The 27,599-nt window shown below is 37.5% G+C and overlaps 1 protein-coding gene across 1 annotated transcript in view; it reads right to left on the bottom strand.

Annotated features, from left to right (window-relative positions):
• Positions 1–27,599, bottom strand: part of CDH8 (cadherin 8, type 2) — a 150,421-nt gene that overhangs the window by 61,822 nt on the left and 61,000 nt on the right. Inside the window, exons 4-5 of the mRNA XM_010585159.1 lie at positions 16,676–16,795; positions 1,615–1,782 (exon numbers count right to left, since the gene is read on the bottom strand). Coding sequence (XP_010583461.1) covers positions 1,615–1,782; positions 16,676–16,795 — 288 coding nt within the window. The remainder of the gene's footprint in view (positions 1–1,614; positions 1,783–16,675; positions 16,796–27,599) is intronic.

Below are 27,599 nucleotides of genomic sequence, written 5' to 3'. Positions count from 1 at the left end.
CATTTTCCACAGAGAAAATATATTTCAAGGATCTGTGATGCAGTCTTCATCATGATACCCAGCCAATGTGTGACTGTATCCAAACTACAGGAGAACAGATCTGAGTAATCTGCACAGGGAAAGTACAGATTCATCTCCGTATGCATTCACTCCTGTGCTTCCTATTGAGACCTCCAGCAAATGTACCAGTCAGTACCAGTTGTGTTGCTGATTATCTGATCGGCTTTTTTCATACTGTCAGGCAAAGGCTTTTTGAGACAGAAAGTGCAGATACAAATATAAAAGCCAAGTAAGCTGGCAAAAGTAGATCTGTAGTCACAGAGTTAGAGCTACAGTACATTGCAGGTATAAAAGAAATGCCCCTCTGCACTCTGGTGACACAGTTCAACCAGGAGTCTCATCTACAGATGTTTACATTATCAGGGAAATTGTCATCATATGTTGGAAAACACTACTACACAAGTGCAAGCAATTCAATGTGATATGAAGTACAAAATCTATGCATTTCTTATTTTATAATGAGAGAATACCCTTTATTGTGCTCAGTGTTTATCTGTTAAAAACCACTAAGATGAGGTAATAAAATACATATTTGCAAACAAGCTTTTACCTCTGCTTATTTATTTTAAATATTTTTTCTCTCTCTCTCTATCTGCAGGTGCATTTTCTAGACTATAGGAAAGTATTTATCACATGCTGAGTACTAGGACAAACCCATTTCACTCCTCCTGTCTTCAGAACAGGGCAAAAGTGGACTTCAGGTCATATATATGTGGAAAAGAATTGGGCACGTAAGTACCTTGTTAGAAAAACATACTTCTAATGAAGTAAAAATGATACAAAGTCTAGATGTGAACATTCTCCAACCCCAAACCAGACTCTTCATACCTTACAAATTTCATTTTTCAGAACAAGCTGCATAAGAAGATAAGTTTCTAATACCACATTAGATTGCACCTGTTCCAAATAAAATTGATCCAGTCATTATGCTCTTCCCTCTTCTTTTTTCATCTTCAGCTTTGAAATAGACAACAAAGCTTGTAGAGAATCTCAGCAGGATACCAAATCATTTTAACCTAGCCCAGCAAGATATCCATTGGAACCACAGTAGTAAATATGGATTTTGAATTAAAAATCAACAATTATCTAGACTCAGACTTATTTTCTGTTTTCTTCACTATTACCTAATTAGTCAAACCTTTATTTCTTTTATCAGTTATATATGTCTTTTACTGGTGGCGTCACTTGTCTGCATGAGATGGAAGCACATAAAACAGCAACTAAAACTAGCATTTAGAAACAACTGCACTGAGAGCAAATAAATACACGAAAAAAAGTCCCCAAGACCATTTATATGGAGGTAAGAGGGATAACACTGAAGACAGAGAGCTGTGTATGCTGTTGTGGACGTAATTCCCTCTCCTAAGCTCTTAATCAGGCAGAGGACTATTAATCTTTCTCTAGTAGCAGTTATATATTTTAAAATTACATTACAAACCTAGGCAGTATGATGATAAAAGGAGAGCTTGATATAAAAAAGAAAAACAAAAATGCACCCTAAAGCACTACATTACTTTCTTACATAGGAGAACATACACACATAATGGCACTTACTCTGTGCAAACTTAGGAGGATTGTCATTAACATCAGTGAGTGTAATTGTCACTGTTGTAGTTCCAGAGAGTCCACCCATATGTCCTCCCATGTCCTTTGCTTGGATGACCACAAAGTATTCTTCTTTGGCTTCTCTGTCCATGTTGGGAAGAGCTGTTTTAATTATAGCTACAACAATGGGGGGAAAAAAGTCAGGTACAGACCCAAATTCAGTTTTGCAGCTATTTTGATGGATATATGTAAATATTGCTACAAAAATTGAACTGCTAAAGGTCCAGTTAAGTTGCCTCTTAGTACCAAGGTTAAAGAAGAATTTAAGACTTTTAAAAAAGTTCATAAGAGGTCACCTACCTTGATTTAATTAACAGTGCAATGAAGTTGTGGTCTAAAACCCAAGAATTAATCATACCTGTGATACATATTAATTTTTACGTTTTTCCCCTAATAAACTTTTTGGTTTCTGTCCTACCACCCACAGAAATACATTGTTTTCCACACAATTCACAAACAGAAGATAACCACATAGTCAACTTAATTTGTAAACACTGTTAACAGTACCTGTCAGATTAATTATTTCAAAAGTTTAAAAACCAAAACCATTATTTAATCTGCTTTTGTATATAATGCAGCTACAGTTGTTCCCTCAGGTCCTAAATTAAGTGCCTAAATTTCTACTGGAGAATGACAGCATGTCGTTCAGTATGTCTTTCAGCATAGTCACCGGTACTGCAAACTCCTAAAGTCGCTCCATTGTCCCTACTCTAGGAGGGTTACTTGTTGGACAATGATCTCGGTAAGCTGCTGTCACTTACTTTATTAGGTTAGAAGTTTTTAAAGATAGAGGAGTAAAATGATCTGTAGTATATCAAAATAAAAAATGTCAGTGGGCTAGCAGGAAGATATCTGCAAGGGACAGTCCAATTAAATACAGGGGGAGATCCACATGGAAAAGATTTCATGGACATCTAACAGAAGAAATAATAAAATTTTTTCTTTCCAAAACTTCTCCACCTGTAATGCGCTATTATATTCACAACAACCAGTATGGAAAGTACAATACTAAATGTTTAATGGTAAATTTAAATGGTGTTCATCACAGTCTAGTAATGTCCACCATAATACAATGATAAGAATCAACTAAAGAACTCCCACTAAACCCACAGAAAGGAACTCTAAATGTTAAATTGAAATATGGTGGATTTTTTTCTTTTAATCCTGTTTTTGAATTCTATTTAAAAAAAAAATTGTCTGTGAAAAGAGAGCGCAAATTTCAAGTTACTGAATTATCTTAGTGGTTAAGTGAACCGTAAGAGTATCGAGGGGAATTGAATCCACCATTGCAGTGCTTCCTTTAAACCATGGTGCTTGAGGGTTCTTATGAGGGGTAAAGAAGAGTGTCTCTCTTCATGACCCTGTACTTAAAGAGCTGAAGGACACAGTTTATGGGCAGACATTGACAGTAAGTCAACAAGTCTTTGGAATTCATTAAAAAAAAGAAGGTAAGAATTCTATATTGTACTGTATATTTGTTAAGATTTGCATGTTGAACAGAGTGGCCAAATTCACATCCTGGATCATACCTACTTGTGCTGGGCCTGATCATACATTTCATTAGCTCTCACACTGTTTTGTTGTTTTGGTTTTTTTTAACCTGTTCTTTGTTAGGTATTGTCAGGAGTTTTCAGATTTCAGTCAATACTTATTGCAAATCTGTTAGTTTCGATTTCTCTACTGGGACTAGCACAGCTGTGGAGAATTCAAATAGCTCTTTTTCTTTCACATGGGATAGTTTCTATTAAATAAGCTTCTTAGAAATGACACTCTGGCTGAAATGTCAAGATTATCTATTCATTATCATTAACAGAGATGCATTTTAGCAAACATTGGAATCCATTTGTCTTTGATATTGCAATACAAAGAATCTGATCAGACCTTCTTTTTTTGGCTAAGTACAGGACCAAGTTAAGAGCAAGGTGGTGTAAGGCATTTAGAAAAAAGCAATATGCTTGCTACATAAAACACCAAACACAACATAATAGCAGTCTTGTAACCTATACTTTTGTAAACAATTTCCATAAAACATTTTGGGTTGTTGTCTTACATATTTTATAAATATAATTCTGGATGAAAAGGAAACCTCTATCTTACGCCTGCAACTGCCAAGCCAGAGTAATCTCTTGTCTCCAGGGAACTCGATACGTAATCAGTGATTTTTCATTCCAACATGTGGTAAGTGGGGTCAGCAACAGCAAGGCCAGCTGCACTGCAGTTAAAGGTGATTTGGGAGCAGAGTGTGGAAACAAGGCAGGCACAGCCAGTGACCTCGCCAACAAGGAGCCAGACTGCAGAGTGGCAAGTCAGGGTCCCACTCAGACCCGGAGACAGCGGCCAGGCTGAGCCACAGTCTGATGCTCACCCAGCGAGTGGGTCCACAGCAACAAGGCACGTCTGAGGCCAGGCCAGGAAACCCAGCCAGAGGGTCTGGATCTGGGTTTCTGACCGAACCGAGAAAATATGAGACCGGGCACAGACGTAGCGCAGCCGGGGGGGCCAGCAGTAGAGCCTCAGCCTAAAAGCAGCTCCCGAGGAAAAGGAGGGGCAGCCCCTGCATGAAGCTTTCTTCACAACAGTTCTTACCAGCAAAGGAGCTGACCTTGGATGCAGCCAGCTACACTTCTAAAATTACCCAACTACGACCCTCGAAGGAGGTTGTGCTCAGGACCCTGACAAATACAGTGTAATGCAGCCCTTGTAAAACCAATGAAGCAGCCTTGAAGTACAACATTCATGTAATTTAACTATTCTATAACATCTACAGGAGAGGACACAAGTTATTCTGCAAAATATTGAAGAATATGCTTCTGTTAAATTTTGTGAATGAAAACAGGGGAACAGTAAAACTCAGAAGATAATAATAAACATTTATCAGATGTAACAGGTGCAAAATATATTCAGTAAAAGAGTAGGGCCATTTCCTCCATAGTAGCCTGGGTAAGGAGAGTAAATGATATTTATTTCTAAAAGCATTTGACAGTTGTGACTGGTTTGGACTCATTGGTTTACTATTTAGGAATAATAATGATGCATTCTGTGAAAAATTCTATTGTTATAAATGAGGTGACTCATAAAAAGGATGCTAGTGCAAATCTAGGGTACCAGAATTTGGTCCACGTTATTTTTTTCCACTAATAGAGCTGATCCAAAGTTCAGTGAAACCTTATTTCAATGGGTTTTGTATAAAGCCTACTATTACTTTTTCTCCATTATTATTTTTTAGGCAGTTTTCCTTGTTTGGGTTCTTTTTTAAAACCTAATTTACATGGTTAAGTCTAGCCTACAGATGACTTGTAGAAGATGCCACATTTTGTATCCTGCAGTTTCCTCTGAGACAAGTTAATTGTTTCAATAAAGTGATGAGTTTTCCTAGACACATATGTCTCTCAATGTATGGAACAGTCTAGCCCTTGTCTATGGTTTGAAAGATATCAGGAAGATTAAATACCTTAAAAAGTGCCTAAATCAGAATTACAGTTTCTGACTTTTAAGACATAAAAATTGTTGGGTTTTTTTCCTGTATAAAGATACCAACACAACCTGTTATTTCAATAGTTGTATACATATTTCTGTCTGCTGTCTCAGCCCATAAACCATTTCCCAGAAGCTGAGTCAAAGTCAAGTTTCAATTTCAAACACAATAAAAAGCTAAAAAGAAATTTACTGTTTTAATTACTACAAGAGGAGCTGAAGGTTTTTTAAACATCAAATATATCCAGATTACACAGGCTGATTGTTACCACCAGTATTTCTATATTCAGAATCTATAGAACAGAAGCCAGCAAAAGAGAAGTGTTGGTATCTCTTATGACACAAATTAACAAACACAAAAAGGCTCCCATCCTCACTTATGTAATGTGATCGAGACAAAGACAGACTAAGAGAGCTATGCATAGAGGATTTCAAGGATATTTATTTGTTCTTTTGCTTTATTCACCATTTCTCAGGCTGGGCTCACAGGAAGTACTGAAACTTTCAATCTATTTTTAGAAAACAATTCAGTCTCACCAAATACTAATACACATACAGCACACAGAACATTAACTCATTGAGCATTCAACCTGCTCTACTTCAATTCAACCCAGAAGCGAATCGAGAATAAAAACATAATCACTTTCAGCATGCTATGATGGATGAAAATGATTTGTGCCAAACAGGAGAGTAGTTTAAAAGCGAGGGATGAGAATTACTGTAAACTAATGCGAAGCAGGTAGACGATTGTTGGAAGATTGTATTCAGAACAGTTATCAATGGCTTACTGTCAAAGTGGATAGATGGATGAAGTGGTTCATAAGGTTTGTTCTGCTTCTAGCATCATTCAGTATTTCCTGAATGATGGAAGGCAGGAAGAACTTATGCAGCCTTTCAGATGACACAAAGTTGGGAGCCACTGCAAGTACTGGAAGAACATTTCAAAACAATTTTGACAAATTGGATAGCCTAAAAAAGCAGGATGCAATTCAATTTGGCAAGAAAAAGTATTTTGTGGGGGTGAAACAATTAACTTCACAATTACAATAGAGCAGATGACTCACAAGACATAAAAGAATGTGGAGTCAAAACAAGCTGAATATGAGTCAACAGCATTTTGCTAATAAAAATGCGCCAAAATTTTCTTGTATATTAGCTAGCATGTTATATGGAAGAACTGTGGAATAATGTTTCCAGTTCACTCATACCAGTAAGACTACAGCTGGAACAGTGTGCCCAGTTTTGGGGAAGAAAAAAAAAAAAAAAAAAAAAAAAGGTCTGTATAGTTAAGGAAGTATGTGGACAGACTTTACAGCCAAATATGTAAAAATTACTGGGAGCTACTCTCCTTTTCCACTGGGGATGAGAGAAGAAATGATGGGCCTAAAATATAAACCACAAAATGGGTTTAAATTGCAGCAAGAGACATTTCAGTTAAACATTAGGGGAAAGCTTTCTAACAGAGAAGGCTGCCTGTAGAATTTGTAGTATTTCCATTACTGAAAGTTTTTAAGAACGTATCAGACAAATGTCTGTCAAGAATGAGAAGGGATAAACCTGATCCTTTTTTTGGGGCAAGGGCACTCACTGCATTCTCACTTGAAGTCCCTTCCCTCCATACTGTCTAAGATAAGGCTTTATCTCTGCCTGCTCCAAAATATTTCACAAACCTTAGTCCTGTGAAAACATTCAATGGACCACTGAACAGACACCTGCATCATAGTTTGGCTACAGATCCTCTGACTAAAACTGGAAACATCAGGAAGTAGGTTGGAAAGTAAAGAAATCAAGAAGTAATATATTTCTTCAAAGAATGAGAACACCCCCAATCTTGGAAGTACCTCTTTTTTTTTTTTTTGGCTGAGTTGCTTTTCCTAAACAGCTATTGGTGTCACACTGCTCAATAGCAAATAAAACAGCTGCAGAATGGGATTTACTTTTACTGTGGTCCTAAATGCACACACTGAGCAATTTGCACAATCTGCCTCACAACTTGAATCGGTTAAAATGCACCCCTGTGGACTACTTTCAAAAACCTATTTGGAAGAATATACACTGTCTCACACTGAAAAAGATCAGGGGAAAAGCAGCAACGTATCAGAGGCTATAGCTGATGAAGAGAAAGAAAGCAAGCAAAAGGAACAATAGAAATAAGGATCAGTTTTTCACTTTCCTTGCCATTTTTTTAAAGGATGTCCTTATGGTAACGCTATAAAACTATACATAATAATAATTGAGAACATGGAACAAAACCAAGCAAGCACTATGCAAAATTGGAATCTGGCCCTGAAAAGCCTTTCTTAAGCATCTCATTCATCTCACAAATTTTGATGAACACTTCCTGCTATTTCAACTTGCATACTTTGGAACTTTCCCTTCTTCATTTTGGAAGAGCTAAGTAATTGCTTTGATCTTCCTTCCGTGCTAAAATCTTGGTGGAGATTCTTATTAAATATAACAGTCATTTAGGACACAAATGCCTGAAAAATCAATCTTGTAATTTCTTCAGAGGGCCGTGAGATGCATTCTTTTTATTCCCATGAAGCACACTGACTTCAGTGATGTTTTAGCAGTCCACAAAAAGGTTCACTTTGAGGTCTGTGGAAAACCTGTACCGTAATTCCTAGAAGATGAATAGACGACAACTAACTTGAAAATTAAAAAAATTCTAGTACTTTGATGATGTGATATGGGCATACCAATCCACTATTTTTAATTCAATTTACCCTTCATAAAAATCATAATAGTTTTAATAAAAATTATCATCAAATATTCCCATTTCTTACTTAGTTCTAATGCCTCAGGATTTTTTTTTAGCAAGACAAGAAAAATATCTGCAGTCTCTAGCAAAGTTGGCTACCTTTCTAGAAAAAATATCAGTTACAGTTGTCTGAACTACACTCAGTTGTAGATATATTTCAAATCAGAGACATTAGCCACAGTAAAAATAATCACTAGGTGAGGAATTGAATACTATGTTGTATCATTTTATGTGGAGTGATTCTGTGCCATTTTTGTATTTTTAAGAGAGAAGCTAACAGTGTACATATCTTATTACCATGTTTATTTTTTTAAAATTTTATGGGGAAGATGGCACTGCCTGCCTTTCTGTTAAAGAGTGAGATGAAGGTTGAATATTGTTTTATTAATTCTCTTGTTTCTTGTATAACCTACAATCTATTCTATTTTCTTTTTAAGCCCATATTACTATCATTTTTGTTTTCTGATCTTGCTTTCATTCTGAAGTAGACCTTGCAAGTTTGCCATTGTGTGTAAATTAACACTACCTACCTTTCACTGTATGTATTCTGCTTCAAGAATATCATATAGGATATGACTGGAAAACACCTATAATAATACTGCCTTTTTAATTCAGATTAACTTGTATCTGGGTTTTATAGTATGGGTAAAGAGCTTTCATCTCTACTTACCAGCCATTCCCTTTTCCCTGGGACCAAGTTTCACTGGCATAGTGAAGGAATCACCCTCTCACCAACTAAGAATGAATGCAATAAATATTCTGCCCTGCATTTATGGCCTTCCTTCCTTAGGATTTTGTTTGTAATGATCCTCTAATACCTATAATTATACTAGACACTATACAGAAAATAGCCTTGGATTCTTTTTCAGATGCTTTCCAACTCTAGCTGTGCAGTTCAAATTCCTCTCTCTAATTCAGTCTCTTGAAGCACAATGTTATTTAGATATGTAGCCCCTGTTTTCCTACTCAGCATGAGGAAAATGGTTAAGTCCTAACTATCTCACTAGCTTTCTAAAATGATAGAGATATTGCTCTGAAATGCAAGAAATGTGTGTGGTGTCAGCTTTTTTGTTACTACTATTATTAGATAAACTCTAGAAGCAGAAATCGCCTTTTTTTCAAATGCCAGTCTGTCTTGATCTTAAGCCACTCATCTTTACCAACTACAGACTATCATAAAACTGGTTTGAAACATCTCTGCAGTGATTTTATACTTCCTTTATTAATCAGAAAAGACAGCTCTTGCTGCTACTGAAGGACCCAATCCTACATACCTTATCCATAATAGTTGCACTTTATACTTCTAAGTAAAAAGCAAGAACTGTAGGACTGACCCTTGGGTCTGCTGCACTAGCAGTTTGTCAGTACAACTCCCTCTCCTAATGGGCTGTCACCAAGACAACTCTCAGAATCACCAAAGAATCTTTGTACAAATACCTTAACGCAAGTCCTAAGGTTGCACAGTATACTTAGTACACAATGACAAGAAAAGGCTTATACTAGTTTGAAAATACACTCTATTTTCAGCATTGTGCCTAAGTGCATCAAATGTTGTCAAGACAGAGCTGAAGGTGCTGTAACAGAAGCGACCAAGTATAAACTCCAGAAATCCTTGTATATGCTGGAGCCAATTCTGCTACCTTGGGAGTGTTGCTGTCTGGGCTGCATGGACCTACCTCCTGTATGCTGAAGCACACACCTGCCTTCTCCTCTAGGAAAGGAGTTCCTACACCTCACCTGGTAAGACAGAACAACACCTACCCATCCTCTTCATGCCTCTTAAAATTACTTCAGTTAAAAGTTTAGTTAAGTTTAAATCCGTAGTAATTAGCAAGAATATCACAGCAGCACTAGTTAATAAAATGAGGTTAGAAGCAGCAGTTCAATCCAGGCTCTGACTAATGTTGAACAAGTTCTTTCTCTAGACTAATCCCATGAGGGTTTAAATCTAAACTCTTTAGAAACTGAACTATTTAGAAAGGCTCTGTTGAACACAAGTGAGTTCTGTTCCTGGCAGCTCATTACTTTCCCCTTACAGTTGCAGATTACTTCCTGTATCAAAACTGTTTTCCCATCTCTCTCTAGTTTGAAAATGCTACCTTGTCATTTTATCATAAGTAATTACAGAAACAGTCCCCATGCCTCTCTTTTATTAACACCTCTCAAATATTTGTGCAGTGATTTCATATCCTCCTTTAATCACCTCTTATCCAGTTTATACAAATTAAGTTCAATCAATCTTTCATTATAAGTAATATTCTTCTCACCTTAGCTACCCTGCTTTGAACTTTCTTCAGTATTTCAGTAGTCTTTTTTATGATGATGGGTCTCATCAGTACTACACGCAATATTCTGAGGGCAGCTTGTGCTATCATTGATATGCAACATTACTAATAAACTGGATATTAACAACCAGATAGAAGAAATATTCTGTAACATCACAAAAACGTCTGTAACTCAAAAGTTGCTGTCATTTATCCTCTCGCTACTTTACTTGTTTTTATTCTGCTGGACTGTATTTCAAGGTCTAGATGGAGGAAGACAATAAAGACTGCAAATTAAAATAAAAGATTCAAACCTGACTTCTGCTGAATGCCGTTTTCATTCCTCCTAGGCCTACTCATTTATGTTCTGATTTCAGAACCACAGGGTTCAACACTATAGTCCAGAGAGAGCCATATACTAAATCATTAAAAGCTCTGTTGATTAAAGCATGTGCACTTTCACCTGAAAGTTAAAGCTAGGTATAGAAAAAAATCAATTATTCACTCTCCAAAGAAATATTCACATTCTATTAGGAGAGTCTTTAGTTTTCTAGGTCTCCTGACTCTTCTATTCATCTCAGCTTTACTAACTTGAACTTTGGCTTTGTACCAAATGACCATATCCAAGATGGCAGTGTTTAAAATCTATTCTTTTTCATATATAGTAATGGTTTATGCTTGAATAATACAATGTGTTTTCCAGTGCAGTAGACTGTTTGGCGTAATTTGCCTTGTTCATGTAACTGTATTTCAGGTATGCGTAGGAGTGACGTTATTTAAGTTCATGTGAAATGTAAATAAGTCAGATACAGACAAAAATGTATTTTCTCTGCCATTCCTATATTGTAGAACACAGTATCACTTCATATTGCGTTCCATTATGATAACCTTATTTTAAAGCTGAGAGTCATGACTTAATATCCTTGAAAAAGCTTGGAAGTCATAAGTGTACTTTAGCTACTTTTAGCAGTCTTAAGGAACCCCCTTCCTCAGAATTTTGATTGTCATTATTTGGATTATGGGAGAATACATACAACTTATATACCTTTATAAATAATACACACTAGTCAGGAAACCTGACATCAGTTAGTCAGATGTAACGATACTGATTTATGGATTATATTTTAGTCCACCATGAGTTTCGTTACCAATCTGATGTCATCATGTTGTAAGTTTAGCCTCTTGTAGAAAATCTGAATCTGTATCTTCGTAATGTATTATTCACATTTACTCTCTATACAACAAACTAGTGGCCATATTAAAATTCACCTATGAAAAGCGAAAAATATTCAGAACAAGCCATCAAAAAAGCATTTACCCTAAGCCATATTCAGAGCACTGAATGAAAAATAACTTCTGAATTACCTTCTTTCATCTGTCTATAACTCACACAGAAGAACTTGCAAACTAGAACTGTAGAAGTATATGCATTTTTCATCTAAGGTAATGGAAAATTATTGTTTTATGGGTCACTTACCGGTACTTATTTCCGTGCACCCAGCATTATAGAATTGTTTCAGCAAGGAGGTTGAGAGTAATGTCAGTGTTTCAACCAAGACTGTGATTCAGATAAGGACTATACCTAGTGAATGTCAAGTTATTAGGAACAAAAAAGCAGAAGAGTAAGCAACTGCTTTCCTCAGGTTTACCCTCAGGTGCAGCAACCCTTTCTACTGTAGGCATGAAGCCATATCCTATACCGTTGCTCGCTTTTTTTGTTCAGAGTACTATAGAAGAGAGAGGAATCAGGAGGCAGGCATGATTGGGATTATTCCTGATGGTCAGTTCTCAGCGTACCATTAAAACAAAGCAGCAAGGTCAGACAATCGTTAGTCTGAGCCAGGAAATGAAAAAAAATTATAGGCAGTACAGCCTGTCTATGGCTGCCCTGGTGCTGGTAGCTGCACAGATCTAAATCTAGTCTGAATTTCTAATAATCCAAGCTAATTAAAGGCCAGTCATCTAGAAAAATAGTAAGTAGATCAGCTCTAAGTAGCTATACTTTTGATAATATTTGATACAGTCCCATGAACGACAGAAAATATTTACATTCTGAAGTGGATGACTTTAACATATCCCATTTCTTAAAACAGTGATTCCATTTTGGGAAAGACACAATTCTAGACAAAATTCTATTTCAAATGAATTGGAAAGGCTTTCAACTTAGCAGGGGGCACTAATGAAATGTAACCACAGAGAAAATGTAGCTATACATACACACACACCACCCGCCGCCTTAGCCCCCCCTCCCGCAAAAACCCCAACCAACCAAACACCAAACCCTAAAATATCTATCATGCTTGGAGGATCACCTTCAGGTTTGATCTGTTTTTGATAAGACACTATTATACCTGGCTGTTCTGCTTTAATTTGTACACTGTGCCAATAATATCCGAACATCTTCCCACATGAAAACTTTCACTGAGGTTCCCAAGTACTACACACAAATGTGCAAGATAACGTGTTTTCATGGCCTCGTTACTAAGAGGAAACAAATATTAGTTGTGATGGTTCACATTGCTAAGGTTGGATAAACATAAAGAAACGATCAAACATCTACATACTTTCTATTTGCTTTGGACATTTTCTTTTTGTTAAAATGCACCTTCCACTCTATCTGTCCATGGTAACAGCACTACCATCCAAATTATATAGCTGCTAAACTAGCGTGCATGTTTTATGCACCACTACCTCTAAAAGGTAAAATACACACTGCCATAAGCTACTGCAAAATTGTAACTATCTTAGCATAATACTCTTGGTGTTTTGAGACTGCATGTAACAACCCCTAAAACTCTCTCTGGTATGTAACAAACATTATTATACCCTTGGCTCCAGAATTCTGGTATTACCAAGAAAATCTGCTGCGTAGTTCCTTACGTTTTCTGAAATCAACACTTCTCTTCAGAAAAGCCACAACTATAAGGCTGCTGAGTTTTAGAACAATCTTTTTCACCCTGCGTAATATGCGGCTGCAATTTCTACATGACTACCTGCATCTGGTTTGCTTAATGACTAGATTTTTATGTATATTTATTGTTTACATATTCTAAACAAAAGTATGCTGGAGCGAGCTACACAATTTAACATTTAGTATGGCTAAGATTTCTCTAAGCAAATGAAGATGCATCTCAGACACAAGACCAATTTCTGCAAATTTTAAAATATTACAAGCAATGGATAGGTCCATCTAGTATCATAGAAACTACATACTCTCCGGATTTAACAAACTATTTGGCGGGTAGCTGTAAAAGTAGTGTGGTAGTTACAATACAGATGAAGGCCATTACATAGAGGTGGCAAAGAAACAGGGGATGGCCTCAGCACATAAACTCATTCACTTGTAATGGTTTAGAGAAAAACATAACTGATGTCCTCCATAGGTCTAGAAAAGCGGGGAATCAAACCACTTATACATTCAGAAGCAGCTCCACAATACAAAGCCACTTACTCAGGGACTGTGGCAAAGCCACAGCTGAATTCTTTATGATTAAATTCCCTTTAGAAACTAACATGTCATTTTCATGGTAACTGAACTGCTACTCAAAGGAATATTTGTAACTGGAAATGAACGTAGGAGGGGGAACTTAATGCTAGTGAAACAGGAGAAAAATCATGATTTTCAGGTTCAACCAAAAAGCTTTGGAGTTTTCTCTGGCTTTCATGATAATGGAAATCACTTTCCTAGGTGATGAACAGTTACTTCATTGGATTAAGCATAATGTTTTAATGCAATACAAATAATAGACCTGAGTAAAATTAAACGATTTTTTACACTTGGACTATTTCTTTAAGGCTATTTTTGTGTGAAAGAAGTGAAAAATCCTCTGTGTAGGTGGAGAATACACTTCTCAGCTCCTTTGTGAAAGCTGATGTGCTTCCCTGCTATAGCACTAAAACTTTCTGGTGTAGAAACTGAGAAAGAGCCTACAACTAATCCCCCTCTAATTAAGACAGCTAACTCAAGTCTGCATGGAATAATTTGTAATACTAAAGAAAACCTAATCATATATTTTGATACTTGAAGGACAGGGGTCTGTTCAGAGTTATATTTCCACATGACTTGTGACAATCAGCCAGCATGAACTAAGGGGCTTCAGTATATAACACTCTCTTGACACTTATTTTTGAAACAAGCTACTGTTTTTCCATTTTATTCTTTGTAAAACTCTATTTTACATGCAGCATAAAATAAAACATTAAGTCACATTTCAGAGATCGTTTTCACATTTAGGATAGCTGTCCTTCAACCAGAAGAAAATACTTTAATGGATTAATCCATTAATCTATTAATATTTATCAATCTATACTACTTACCTAATGTCCCTGCAAGTTAGGACATTTCTAGGAAAGTGAAATAATTTTTCCCGTGCAATCTCACCAGAAAGAGTTAAAGAACTACCAGACTTTAAAGAGTCTAAGAGTACTCTGTTTAATGTTAGTCAGAAAACTTAGCACACTTGATCTATCAAAAGCATCCTTTAACAATTTCTCCTAGCATTTATTTCATAATTCTGTTGATCTGCATGAGGACAAGAACTTTTACTACTCCTTTACTCCTTTATGGTCATATAAATTCAGGTGGTTTTTTGTATGTTTTAAAATGAGTTATAGCTTTCTTCTCCTCAGATCACAGCTGCTTGACTCACAGTGATTAAAAACAGCTTCTGGTAACAGGTGAAAGAATATAAGAAATAATATCAAAACACCTTACAAAACACTTCTCAGACGTAACTAAATGAATTTGCTATAGGTACGACATTGTACAGAAAACGAGAGGGAATGTATTTATTGGCACTTCTTTCAGATGACTTTCAAGATTTAAAACCACAAAGAAATAGTCATCCTAAATGCATGCTAACAAAACATACCAACACTCAGTATCTGTATTGGTTTTATGTGGCAAGGTTTTGGTAGTGGGGGGGGGTTACAGGGGTGGCTCCTGTAAGAAGTTGCTGGAAGCTTCCCCTGTGTTCTAGAGAGAGCGAGCCCATACCAGCCAGCTCTAAGACGGACCCGCCGCCGGCCAAGGCCGAGCCAATCAGCGATAGTGGTAACGCCTCTGTGATAACATTTTTAAGAAGGAAAAAGAAGTTGGGACAGGGAGAAAAAACAGCCGCCAGAGAGAGGAGTGAGAACATGTAAGAGAAACAACCATGCAGACACCAAGGTCAGTGCAGAAGGAGGGGGAGGAGATGCTCCAGGCGCCGGAGCGAAGATTCCCCTGCAGCCTGTGGGGAAGACCATGGTGAGGCAGGCTGTCCCCCTGCAGTCCAGGGAGGTCCACGGTGGAGCAGATCTCCACCTGCAGCCCGTGGAGGACCCCACGCCGGAGCAGGTGGGTTCCCGAAGGAGGCTGTGACCCCGTGGGAACCCTGCGCTGGAGCAGGCTCCTGGCAGGACCTGCGGATCTGTGGAGAGAGGAGCCCACGGAGCAGGTTTTCTGGCAGGACTTGTGACCCTGTGGGGGACCCACGCTGGAGCAGTGTGCTCTGCTCCTGAAGGACTGCACACCGTGGAAAGGACCCATGCTGGAGCAGTTTGTGAAGAACTGCAGCCCGTGGGAATGGCCCACGTTGGAGAAAGTTTGTGGAGGACTGTCTCCCGTGGGTGGGACCCCACGTTGGAGCAGGGGAAGAGTGTGATGAGCCCTCCCCCTGAGGAGGTGAAGCGGCAGAAAATAACGTGTGATAACCGTAAACCCCATCCCTGTCCCCCTTGTGCCGCTGGGAGGCTTGGGGGAGAAATCCGGGAGTGAAGTTGTGCCCGGGAAAAAGGGAGGGGTGGAGGGAAGGTGTTCTGAGATTTCGTTTTATTTCTCATTTACCTTACTCTGGCTGGTTCCTAATAAATTGAGCTAATTTTCCCTAAGCTGAGTCTGTTTTGCCCGTGACGCTAATTAGTGAATGATCTCTCCTGTCCTTATCTCGACCCGCAAGCTTTTTGTTATATTTTTCTCTCCCCTGTCCAGCTGAGGATGGGGGAGTGATAGAACGGCTTTGGTGGGCACCTGGCGTCCAGCCAGGGTCAACCCATCACAGTATCACGTTCTTTCTTTCCCCTGATCCATCCAATCAAGAAAGAAGAATATTTTTTAATGAAAACACACAATATATTCACTAAAATTCCCAAGCTAAACTGTACTTTCTTTAACTGGAAATACTATAGTCTCATATTGAAAATTACATTATGCTCATTAAATTCCTCAGACCAAGTCTTTCAATCCCTAATCAGATATAAATCACACGGCACTTCCGCTGCCTTCGGTTTTGCTTCAGTAACTTCTGTAATATTAGCATCACCATTACTTACATTATCGTTAATACAGATTTTCCTTTGTCTTTTCATATGATCAGACTCTAATGGAATACAAGTGAGACCTATGTTACAACTTGGTAATACTGACAGACATCTACTTACGCTCCCTGTTTAAGTATATCATATGACATACGGAAGAGGCACGGTCACTTGCGTACACATAACCCCAGGATTCATATTCAGAGTCACCTACCTGTATGTGGCTCAATAGAAAAGTAAGGCTGTCCTTCCAGAATGCTATAAACCAGCTTGGCACTATTTCCATAAACTGGATCATCTGCATCTGTAGCTGTTACTTTAGTAACAAAGGTGCCTGAATAAAAAGAATATACACAATTAATGTTTACACTCTTACTTGAAATTTGCATAATTTATTAAAAAAATAATTTGAAACAAAAATTTACTTCCTTGCGAGTTGTATGACAAGAATAAAGGAAAAAAAAAACTATCAGTGACAAAACATTACTTGTGGAACACAAACAAAACATTTTCCTTCAAGATGATATATGCCAGCAGACTGAATTTCTAGGTAAGAGAAAAACCTTTTTAGTAGCTGTATTATTTAAGGTTTCTTTGTAGAATGCATTTAAAGCTACCTGATAGATCTGTGTAGACTTCAAGCATTTGCAAAGGAGTCATATCAAAGGGATGTGAAATACAAGGTTAATAATAAAATATAATATGTTGCATTTAAGATTTGCAAAATCACATTTGAAAGAACCTTGCCAAGTTACAGAGACCACATAGAAAAGCAATAATAAAAAGGATTCTTTTTTCTTCTCTTGGCTAACAGCCATAATAATGGTTTGATGTGGCCACAGTGACAGAGTTAGGACATCTATTGTCTCTGAAATGAGTCTCTGCCACTGAGGGGGCCATTGTCTAGCCAGAGTTATAATTCCATAGTCTGACCAAAAAAATAGAAGAAAAAATTAAGGAAATTGCCCTTTTTATTTCTCAGGCAACATAGCACTTGCCATTTCTGTAAGAAGCAAAATCAAATGAAATTCAGTTGGTTACATTAAGCTTGCTGCAGAGACTTTTTTTCTGGATGACTTAAAAATATAATGATGACGTTAATTAGGCTAACAATAAAGACAATATCTACAGAGGGAGAGAAACCAAGAGGTTACGGGCTGAATTATTCTTATGTTCAGAAAGGAAAAGAATTATAGCACCCACCAAAATACCCCCCCTTTCTGGATATGCTAATAAAAACAGCCTCCTCTTCCTTCTCACACTTTGTGTGCTGCTGAATCCAAATCACATCACTTCAGGACAGGAACAGTAAACTAAAGGGGGAGGAGAGCCCTTTGGCATGTCCTTGCACTGCGCTCTCTCCTTTCTCTGCATGGCACATCACTGCTATGGCTTGGGCAGTTTTGTGTTACAATACATGCAAGTTATTTAGAGGAATGTTTGGATATTTAGAGATACTTTGCATATCATCCAATAGCTTCCATTTCACGCTTTCCCACCCGGCCACCTCAAACATCAGGGCAAGATATGGGGCTAGCAGGATTTGGGAGTGTCTAGAGGGATGGATAACACCTCTTTTATGGAGTGGAAGTTCTGCAGTGCCTGAAGTTGAGGTAGGTTTGCAGCATGGGAAAAATGGGATAATTCCCAGGGAAGGGAATGCAGGTTGTGGAAATACATCTCGCTGGAGAAAATAATGCCTATGGCTTGTACCGGTCATTTATTTTGGCAACTGGTGTAAATTTATCCATTCTTACAGGGTGGGAATTTCAACGAAGGGAAACAGATCAGCTGGCTGTCATGCAAGCTCCCCCATGGCCCCATCTGGCAGCGAAGTGCCCCACCAGCACCTCTCTTGCTGCTCAGCAGAGTCCAGAAGAATCCACATGGCCTGCAGCTGATGCATACCACATGGAAGGGGAACGCAATGCTGATGAATATTATGTTGCATCTATCTTCGACAAATGCTTGCTGAACATGTTCTTATAAACATGTAAACTGTTTATGTTTTGAAGCTTAACTGGTTTTGATGTTGAAAGGTGATCTTACACGTAACCTTTAATATAATAACCTTTACCCTGCCACCGGGCAGGAGAAACAGACTTTATCCTCAACTTGATGGTTGGTTTGTAAGGAATTAACATTGGAAATTTGTTGTCCGACGAATTACAAATTTTGCTGTATACCCAGACACTAACAGACAATGCCTGAGAGCTTTGACTGAAAATGATAAAGGGGATAGATGACACAAATGTGGGCCCCAGCCTTGTAGCAAGTACAGCAACCTCAGCCTAGAGATGATATCCTGAAAGACCTCCTTCACATACAGGAGAATAAAAACAGTAACAGGGAAGCAACCATGGGACACAGTCAGAGGCCATGATATAGGCTACAGAAAATAAATGAAATAGAGAACAATGACAAGGAAGTATGCAGGAAGCTTGAGTTTCGATGTTGCAGGAACAGAGGAACAAAAGGACCCTTCGTGGCTTGCCCATAATAGCTACAAAGCATGAAAAGACGTAGCTATTAGAATTGTCTCACATTTAAGTTTTGTTGGCTCACCTTCTGTAACTCATACACCAGTTACAAGTTCTCTGTTTTGTTGTTCCTACAGAAAGCAATCTCTTAGCCAAGCTGTACCTCCCCTCTCGCAGCATTCAGGCTATAGCCCCACCATTCCAGCAGGACATTCCCTGCAGTTCACAGCTGCTGTCCCATGTGTGATACCACATATTAAGACAGAGGTCAGCGCTTTTTTCAACTGCATTGAGACTGAAATAGCAGGTGATGTACTAGGTTTCTGGGCTGCTGTCATAAAACTTTTGTTTTGTAATCTTCTAAGACAGAAGAGGTTTGTGCAGAACATCATACAATGGGACAGGACTGGAATAAGATAAGGCTCATCATAGAACAGTGAAAATTTTTGTAAGAGTATTTTATCTAGGCTCTTCCATTTTGTTTCCATGATACACTTCATACACAAAGGAAAATAAAGAAGTGAACCTGTTGACTTCTTTGAGATTGTGTTTGATTTGCCTAGCTGGCTCTTATTTCAAAGGACTTCAGAAATAATTACATTGCTTGTTTAGAAAGATTTGATATATAATGTCTATTCTTTTATTTCACTTGAGAATTCCTGAAGACTTTTATAGATATTTATTTCAAGATTTCAAAACTTAAATGGATGTGCTGATTCTTTGATAAACGCATCCTTTATCCCAAGTGTTCATTAGACATTGAATTTGAATACACCTTCATAAAAAGAGGCAGTGTCTAGCATTGCTTACAATCCTGATGCTCAGCTCTCAAGATTTTTTCTTGTGATATAAAATAATTTAATCACTTATTGAGGCCCCAAGTTTATCTGAAATTTATACATACATTAAAAATACATACATAATAGTCAGTATTCCCATCCACTGTTTATATACACAAAAGCAGGGGGAAAATTGCATACCCTTCTTTTTCTTTCCCTTACACATCACTTGAAGTGTGACTAGAATCTCGCCTAATAAAACTAATGAAGGGAACGGAAAGATAAAATACTCTCCCAGCTCCTAGAAATCAATTTCTTACACTGCCAGTCTCTGCCACTCAGCACTTCATTTCCGACCATCATACATACTTCTGAGAAGGTCTGTCATATTCAGTAATTTGCTCCCAACAATCTTATTGATGAAAATTGTTTATGAAAGATGTAAGCAAGCATGAAACAGAAATTAAAGAAATTACTGCCAATATTAAAATCAGTTAAGCTTTTACATAATTTAAATTTTATCACCTTCAGTTTGAAACTTTTTGTTTTATTCCTTGAATAAAATCTTCTGCAAGTGTGAAACATACCACATTAATATGTTCATACTGGCAATAAGTATACAAAGGAACAAACTCTGTCCCTTCTGCAGCTGCAGAGTATGTTACTACATCAGTGCTGCTCTGGTTCCACTGCAGGACGCTAAGGGTCCAGAGGAAGTTGCAACCTATCTTCACTCCCACCAGTGACAGAACCCTTTTCAACTAAGCATGAACAAAAGATCTGGAGAACTGAGAGATTCCTGAAGGTGAAAAGTAATGCAGAAGAAAGGAACTCACAACCACCATGGCTGTTATTTAGGCAATCTCCCGAACACAGCAGAACTCTCCATGCTTTGGTCTAGAGCTTTGGATTATCAATATTTAAGTAGGATTTTACTCCACTACAGACACTGCAGTTATAAACTACATGTATACAAATATTTTTTACATACATAATGTGCTTAAAGTTTTAAAGATAAAAATTTTGCATTGAAAAAGCAGTAAGAATGAAGGGAAGAGCATTTATTTAATAAGTGCTCTTTGAGAAAAAACATTCTGGGTTCTGCCCAGCAAATAAACAGCTAAGGTTTCTGTTTGTGTTTAATTTTGACTGCATTTGGCTTGTGTTTGTTTCTTTGTCAATGCTACAACAAACTCATTTAGCTAGAGACTATAAATTTGAAATGGTGCCATTTTTACAAGAAAGCCACTATTATAGTTCAAGTCACTGTTGTCCTAATTACAATAATATAGCAGTTTTATATAATTTGGCCCAACAACATAATCACTGTTTCTTTTTTTCTTTATGTACCTAATATTGCTTTATGTAAAACAAAACCATTTTTTTGATAGATGAGGCAAATTTTAAGATGTTCAGTTAAAAAACTTTCTGCATTTTTTTCTGAGGTACACTTCTGCAATGCTAATGACTCTGCGATTAATATGGACTGCAAAGATATTCAACAGATTTTAATTAATGAACACTTCTAATGTGATTTAGCCATTAACCGTTGCTGATTGTTTCATTCTGTTAGTGTCAGGTTTCATAGTTTCTCTTTGCAACAGGCTAACAATCAGAGACGCAATTAACAATAGAAGTATTCTTATACAACTAGGTAAGAAAGCCTGTGTTTGCTGGCAAACTAAGATTAAAAGCCATCATAAAAATAAGATGTGTGTGCTCAGCTAGTGCTTTTTTGTTGTTTTGGCTGTGTTTTTACATGCAAGTCAGGGTACAGATTCTGCACATTAGTCAAAAAGAAAAATGCATATGCTGCTACAGGGAGTAGGAAAGCAAATTTTTTGGTGTGGCAGTGAAATGTGCAGACCAGGGAGGGTGGGAAATCAAACGTATCTTCTACAGGAAGTAACGCATAGTCGGTGCCAGAAATTTACATGAATCCATATTCAATGAAGCAACCATTTTGTTGAAAGATTATAATCGCTGGTAAAAATAAAAAATGTGACCATAATGCAACCTAGTGGGACCACATTTTCTCATTTTTCCCAAGGACTTTTTTTTTTTTTTTCTTTTCAGATGCCCCTTTTGGTCTCCCTCACTCTTTCCCTCCTACTCTTCCCCAGTCTTGACAGGCTGAAATCTCCATTTTATTCAGAATATCTGATTGCCTGTCTGACAGGGCATTAGTAGTATATTTGCATGAAAAAGACCTACCATTATTTACCAACTGTTTTGTTTTTGTAAGAGGATCACTGTGCTTCAAAATCTCTAGCTCGATTTTGAGTTTGGCTGATAGTAGCCCTGCAGTCAGTAGCGGTCAAAGCAAAGCATTGTTTGTATTCAGCAGGTCAGATAAGCATTCTTTCCAAAACGAAACCTTTTCTTCACTGTCCTTCTTTGCTATAATCTCACAGGTAGCATGACAGTTGTTGTCATGGTAACAATTTTTTATTGAATAAAACTGCAATAATCTCATAAAAACCTGTATAACTTCTTGACATGTAAATTATTACTGCCTCAAAGCTGAAGAACTTATTCTTATTTGTTTTTCATTGTAACTGATTTTTTTTAATACAAAACCAGTTTTAAGCCTTATCATCCTGTATCATTCTATATGAGACCATTTCCAAACACAAAATCTATAAATTAGACATTTCACTAATCAAATAAAGAAAATGTATATGGAATAGAAATCTGTGTAATGCACTTCAGAGCTTGTTAACATATGCAAAATACACATAAAATATTATCATTAGTATTTTAAATTGCATAGCTTCGTGTCTAAGCAGATGTACACACATATATATGCGGGTATGTTGTATGAGTGTTTTAGAGTTCTTTCACAGATTGTGTGCAATTTCACTCCTACCTTCTACATCAGTGCTTGAATGTATTTTTATTATTATTAATAGCTACTTTATTGCTGAAACTCTAAAAGCCCAATACACAGATCAGGTCTCCCAATGCAAGAATGTCCTCTCCCCAAAGACTCCAAGAGCCGAGTACCAGGAAAGACAAATGCAGACAGACAACTGAAGAGAGATAAGGAGATGACAAGAGGATGTAAATCATCCTGGGAAGCAATGCTGTCAAGCACACAGTGGTACTGCTGCCTGCCTTACCTGCTGTCAGGTTAGCACACCTATCCCACAGTGCCTACAGTACGTAGACATCATGGAAGAGTTTGAAGGACTGCTTTGAGAACAGATGACAGAGGTCTCGTGTGGGTTTTTTCAGAAGATCTTCCCAGACTTAAAGGAAGGCATGTGAAAAAAAGAAAAGTATTTGCTTTTTAAGTGTCCAGTGGACACCTTTCAGCGACGAAAAATTAATGGAGGTGAAAGATGACATCCTAAGCAGCAGTAAAGGGTATAGATACAGGCCTGAACGGTCCACTAAAGGAAAAACGGGCAACTTATGCTTGACATGCTAGAGAGACAGGAAGGCCAGAATGTATTCTACTACATCTATAGTAGAATCCTGTATACAGCCAATCCTAGAGGGAGAAATGAAAAAAAAAAAAAAAAAAAAAGTGGACTTTACAGATGTAATACTGATATGTGGATGATGAGAACCATATAAATACATAGACAGATACAAGGCTTCACTTAATCTTCAGCAAAGAGAAAAACAACAACAAAAGCTTCCTTAGAATGAGAAATTGTACAAGGAGGAATAGCTCCCCAAGGGAAATAACAGAATCCTCCTCACTGAAGAGTTCTCTGTATTGCACAGGATGCTAGATAATGTATTCTAAGGGAAAACCCCAGAAAGACAGCGAGATTAACTAATAGGGTAATTTGTCTTTCCCGGCTGTAATTTATTTGACTCTAAGTAGTGAAATACTGTGATGCTGTCATGATCTTGTTTATGATGATTAAGGTAAGGAAGAAGGAAAAGACGGTTATTCATACAACTCAGTTTTAGGCTCAACTGGCTAAATTAGATACCTAGTTGCACTAGCTTTCTGCTCTATCTAAGGGAGGAAGACAGAATTGTCCTTTCATGACATCCTTTTTTCTTGGCAGACCAGAGAGGAATCCAAATTAAATTAGCCAGCTAATGTGAATGCCTAAATTTCAATCATATGACTACTCTCTTATGCGTATGTACTCAAAATAGGCCATACCAGTCTATAACACTAACCCTCAAAGGATTTTCAAGCATGTAAGCTGGCACGCCAACATATAGGACAAGTACAAATCTTGCAAGACTCTTGGTTTTGTTTACATTATTTTCCATATGTATATACAAACACCTATGTGCACTTACATACTCATATAGACAATTGTATACACTTTCTGAAATAAACTGCAACTGATATTTCATATTCAGTTTTTAAAAACTAATCCAAAAGATTAGAGTAACAAAGCATTACTTGTTTGTTTTGCTAATTTGTTTTATATGAGTAGTCATATGTAATGTCAACCAAATGCACTGAAAAAGAGATCTGAGAACCCAGTACTCAACAGACCTACAGGAAATGGCAGATGTTGTCCCAAAGAATCGATAATCTAACCCAAAAGTTCTAACACCTGAAAAAACAAGCTCAATAAAGGGATCTGAAACAATCAAACAGGAACAGCTTGGTCAATAGTAGGAAATAACTATGTTAATAATTTATTAAGAAATTATGTACCATGCAGGAAAATGCAAGAAACTGCTTCTGTTTCCACCAGGAAAATAGTCTTTTCATATCCCTCTGATATACTAAGTCAGGTTTAGCTCCATAAGCAGAAGAGGAATCTGAGTTGTTTCTTCCAGATGTTACATATTTCTTAATGCAATTTTTAGAGTAGATAGTTTAGAAAGTTAATGAAATCTTTAAAAAATGTTAATATCTTGCAGTATGCATATGAGTCAAAATCTCTGAACAACTGAATATCCTACCACATGTAACACAACAATGTTTTTAGATTGCTCATGTGTCATTTTAAGGACTTTTTATCATGTGAGGGAAATGGGAAAAATATATTGTATGCAAATGCGTAACTGCAGAAGTATGAAAGGTGCTTGCTATGCATAGAAGAAAAATGCCTTCTGTACAGCCCACAGACAATGGAGCAAGCTGGCAGCCTTCAGCATTTTACAGCTGTATAATGAGGACTGTAGGAAGCATGGCTGTGAAATCCAATAAGCTGCACATTTTACAATTTTTTATGCATAAACTAATTGTTTTAGAACTCTGATACTGCCTTTTTAACACGTTCTTTTGGAAACAAAAATGTTTTACATCAGAAATATATATTCAGATCTAGTAATATAGATAACTCTTCAGCAATTATCCTTGCTGATGTTACCTACTCGATGGATATAACTTGTGTGAATATAATAAGAAAGGACACTGCCTTTTCAGTTTTAAGGCTGGCAGTTCTTTCTTGCTACAACTTATAAGATGGTGCCATTAGAGAGCCTGCAGGTATTCCTTTATAAGCTCCCCCGGGTTGCTGTTTGTTAGGATTAGAATACAGTCTGTAACATCACAGGCAACAGTGGAAGGGTAAAATATATTTTATGTTTGGCTTAAAGAATTATGTTTTCTTTTCCTGGTTTTTTTTGTTCTCCCTTTAGATATCACCATCGCTATAGAATATTAGTTGATATTTGTGAGAGATGTGGGAAATAGCTATTCTTTTGTTCAGGACTTTTTGAAAGACTGCTTGTCTCTAATCAATTGACTATTTCATCAGCATTCATTCTGCGAGGTCCCCAGGCAAAGACAGTAAAATTGGATAATCACTGTACACTATATTTCCAAGCAGGGGGGAAAAAAAGTACCATAAGGCTTGTTGATTTCGATGGAAGTTTCAGGTTATGCTCAGGTGTATTGTATAAGAATATAAATAAATAATAAAGTAGCCCTAGCTGTTTACTGCAGAAATTCGTTCATTTATAACTTTGTTATGAAAACACAAAACGGCTGGTATAATCTTGCAGCTTTGATGCTCTGCTTGCTTTGTTTGGTAGAGTGAAGCCTATAATGCCAGCAACTGTAAACCAGGTTGCAAAAGCAGACTCTGAAATATTGCCCCCTCAGGCCACTGTGGAGCAAGCATATGGCAGCAGAGACCACTTGGGCCCCAGGGAAAGGGTACAGTTGAATCAGCTGCCCAGCAGTACTCTACCGGCTGATTCATGAGAAAGCCATATTGACATCAGCTCCACAGGCAATTGCTTATCTGTATTCATAAAGAAACATTAAGAGCTGCAGATTCAGCAACTAAACAAAGACAGAGGTACCAATTCAGGGCAGAGTGGGGAATGACCAGTGTCAGAAAAAAAATGGATTCTGAACTGGATCTCAATCTCGTTTTCCCAAATGTCAAGTGTGTCCATCAAAGACATGTCTAACACCGGCTATCTGAACTAACAGAGTTTGAGGAGTATTGGTCCCCAGCGTTCCAAAGCTAAATCTTTTGTGTTAGCAGAGGGATATAAGTCATACTAATAAAAGCTTCTGTGAAAATATTACCACCCTGAATTTAATTTTCTGACCAAGAACTTTCTACCTCGTGGTTAGAGCTTGTTGTCCACATCTCCCACAATTGAAAAAAGAAAGAATACATTCCAGTCCCGTTCTGTGGCATTTCATAGACCCTCAGTCTGGCAGAAATCTGTGCTGGTGTGCTTCCTCTCATCTGTCTGTTTTCCACTTAGGCATCATCCACTGGCCAGCAAATGGGCTCATGTCACAAGCACAGCTGTTTGGAAAAATGAAATGGCATGCTTTCAAAGCCAACAAAACAAAAACCCTGTACCACCTTTTTAAACATTTCTTTTCTTCAAAATTTGAAATCTGGGAAAATTCTGAAAAATCCTTGCTAAGAGAAGATTTAACCAAAACAGAACGTATCAGAAACCTGAGTCAAAGACTCATTTTCATATAGGCACAGAAAAGAAACACAACAATGTGTTTGATATGTACAAATGAAAGCAACCATAAAGGATTTCAGAAGCAGAATATCTGCAACAAAAACAAGATGTTTGTGACTGAAACAAGAATCAACTGGAAAAACGGCAGTAGGATAGATTCTTGTAGATTACATAGGACGAGAGAAGCATGCACCTAAGACTGCCAAAATTTTCTCTGCTCTGCCCACATACGGTCAACACACAGCTATGTCTGTCTGTCTGTCCTCATCCTGTGAAACAGGAACATCATAGGAACATGTATTCCTCTGCATGGAACTCCATAAGGAACTATGACTTCAATTCTGATCCAAATGGCTTTTTCCTGAGGAGCTTATCTTCACTATGTGTCATTTGCACAATGTTCCTTTGTGCAAAGGGAATGTATGTGTGCAAAAATAGAAAATTTGTGACAAATTGCTGACAGATAATGGAGAGGAAAAGGCAACTTTTGTCTAAGAAACCACTACACATTAATAGCTCCATACTTTGCACAGGTAATTCAGGGTTTATTTCTAAGAACCAGATAGTGTCTTCAGAACCTGAACATTCAAGTACTTGCTGCCATTGGTATGAAGTATTTTGAACAATGCCACTGATTCTAGCAATTTTGTACAAAGTCAATGAACTACCTTAGTACACTCAGGACAATATAGGTCAGGGCAACTAAACGGTCAGATTATAAATCCCTAAGGAGCAATATCATAGCTTCACCCATGGTCCTCGAGCTCATAATGGTCATTTAAGAACAATATAAAAACATAATGATATTTTCAGTCAGACCTCATGAGAAATGGAAAGTACAAAAATAATAGCACGTACTCAAAAATATGTTTTTTCAAGGCTCAGTAACAAATTAAGGAGAACACTGTCTTGGTTTTGAATATATCCTAACCAATTACTTAAGGTTACTGTCATGGTTTAACCCCAGCCAGGAACTAAGCAGCACACAGCCGCTTGCTCGCTCCCC

This window comes from Haliaeetus leucocephalus, unplaced genomic scaffold (assembly GCF_000737465.1).
Source record: "Haliaeetus leucocephalus isolate CR32 unplaced genomic scaffold, Haliaeetus_leucocephalus-4.0 Scaffold92, whole genome shotgun sequence".
In the NCBI taxonomy this organism is placed as follows: domain Eukaryota; kingdom Metazoa; phylum Chordata; class Aves; order Accipitriformes; family Accipitridae; genus Haliaeetus; species Haliaeetus leucocephalus.
Note: the sequence above shows the minus strand (reverse complement) of the source record. Positions and strands in the feature narration are given on the sequence as shown.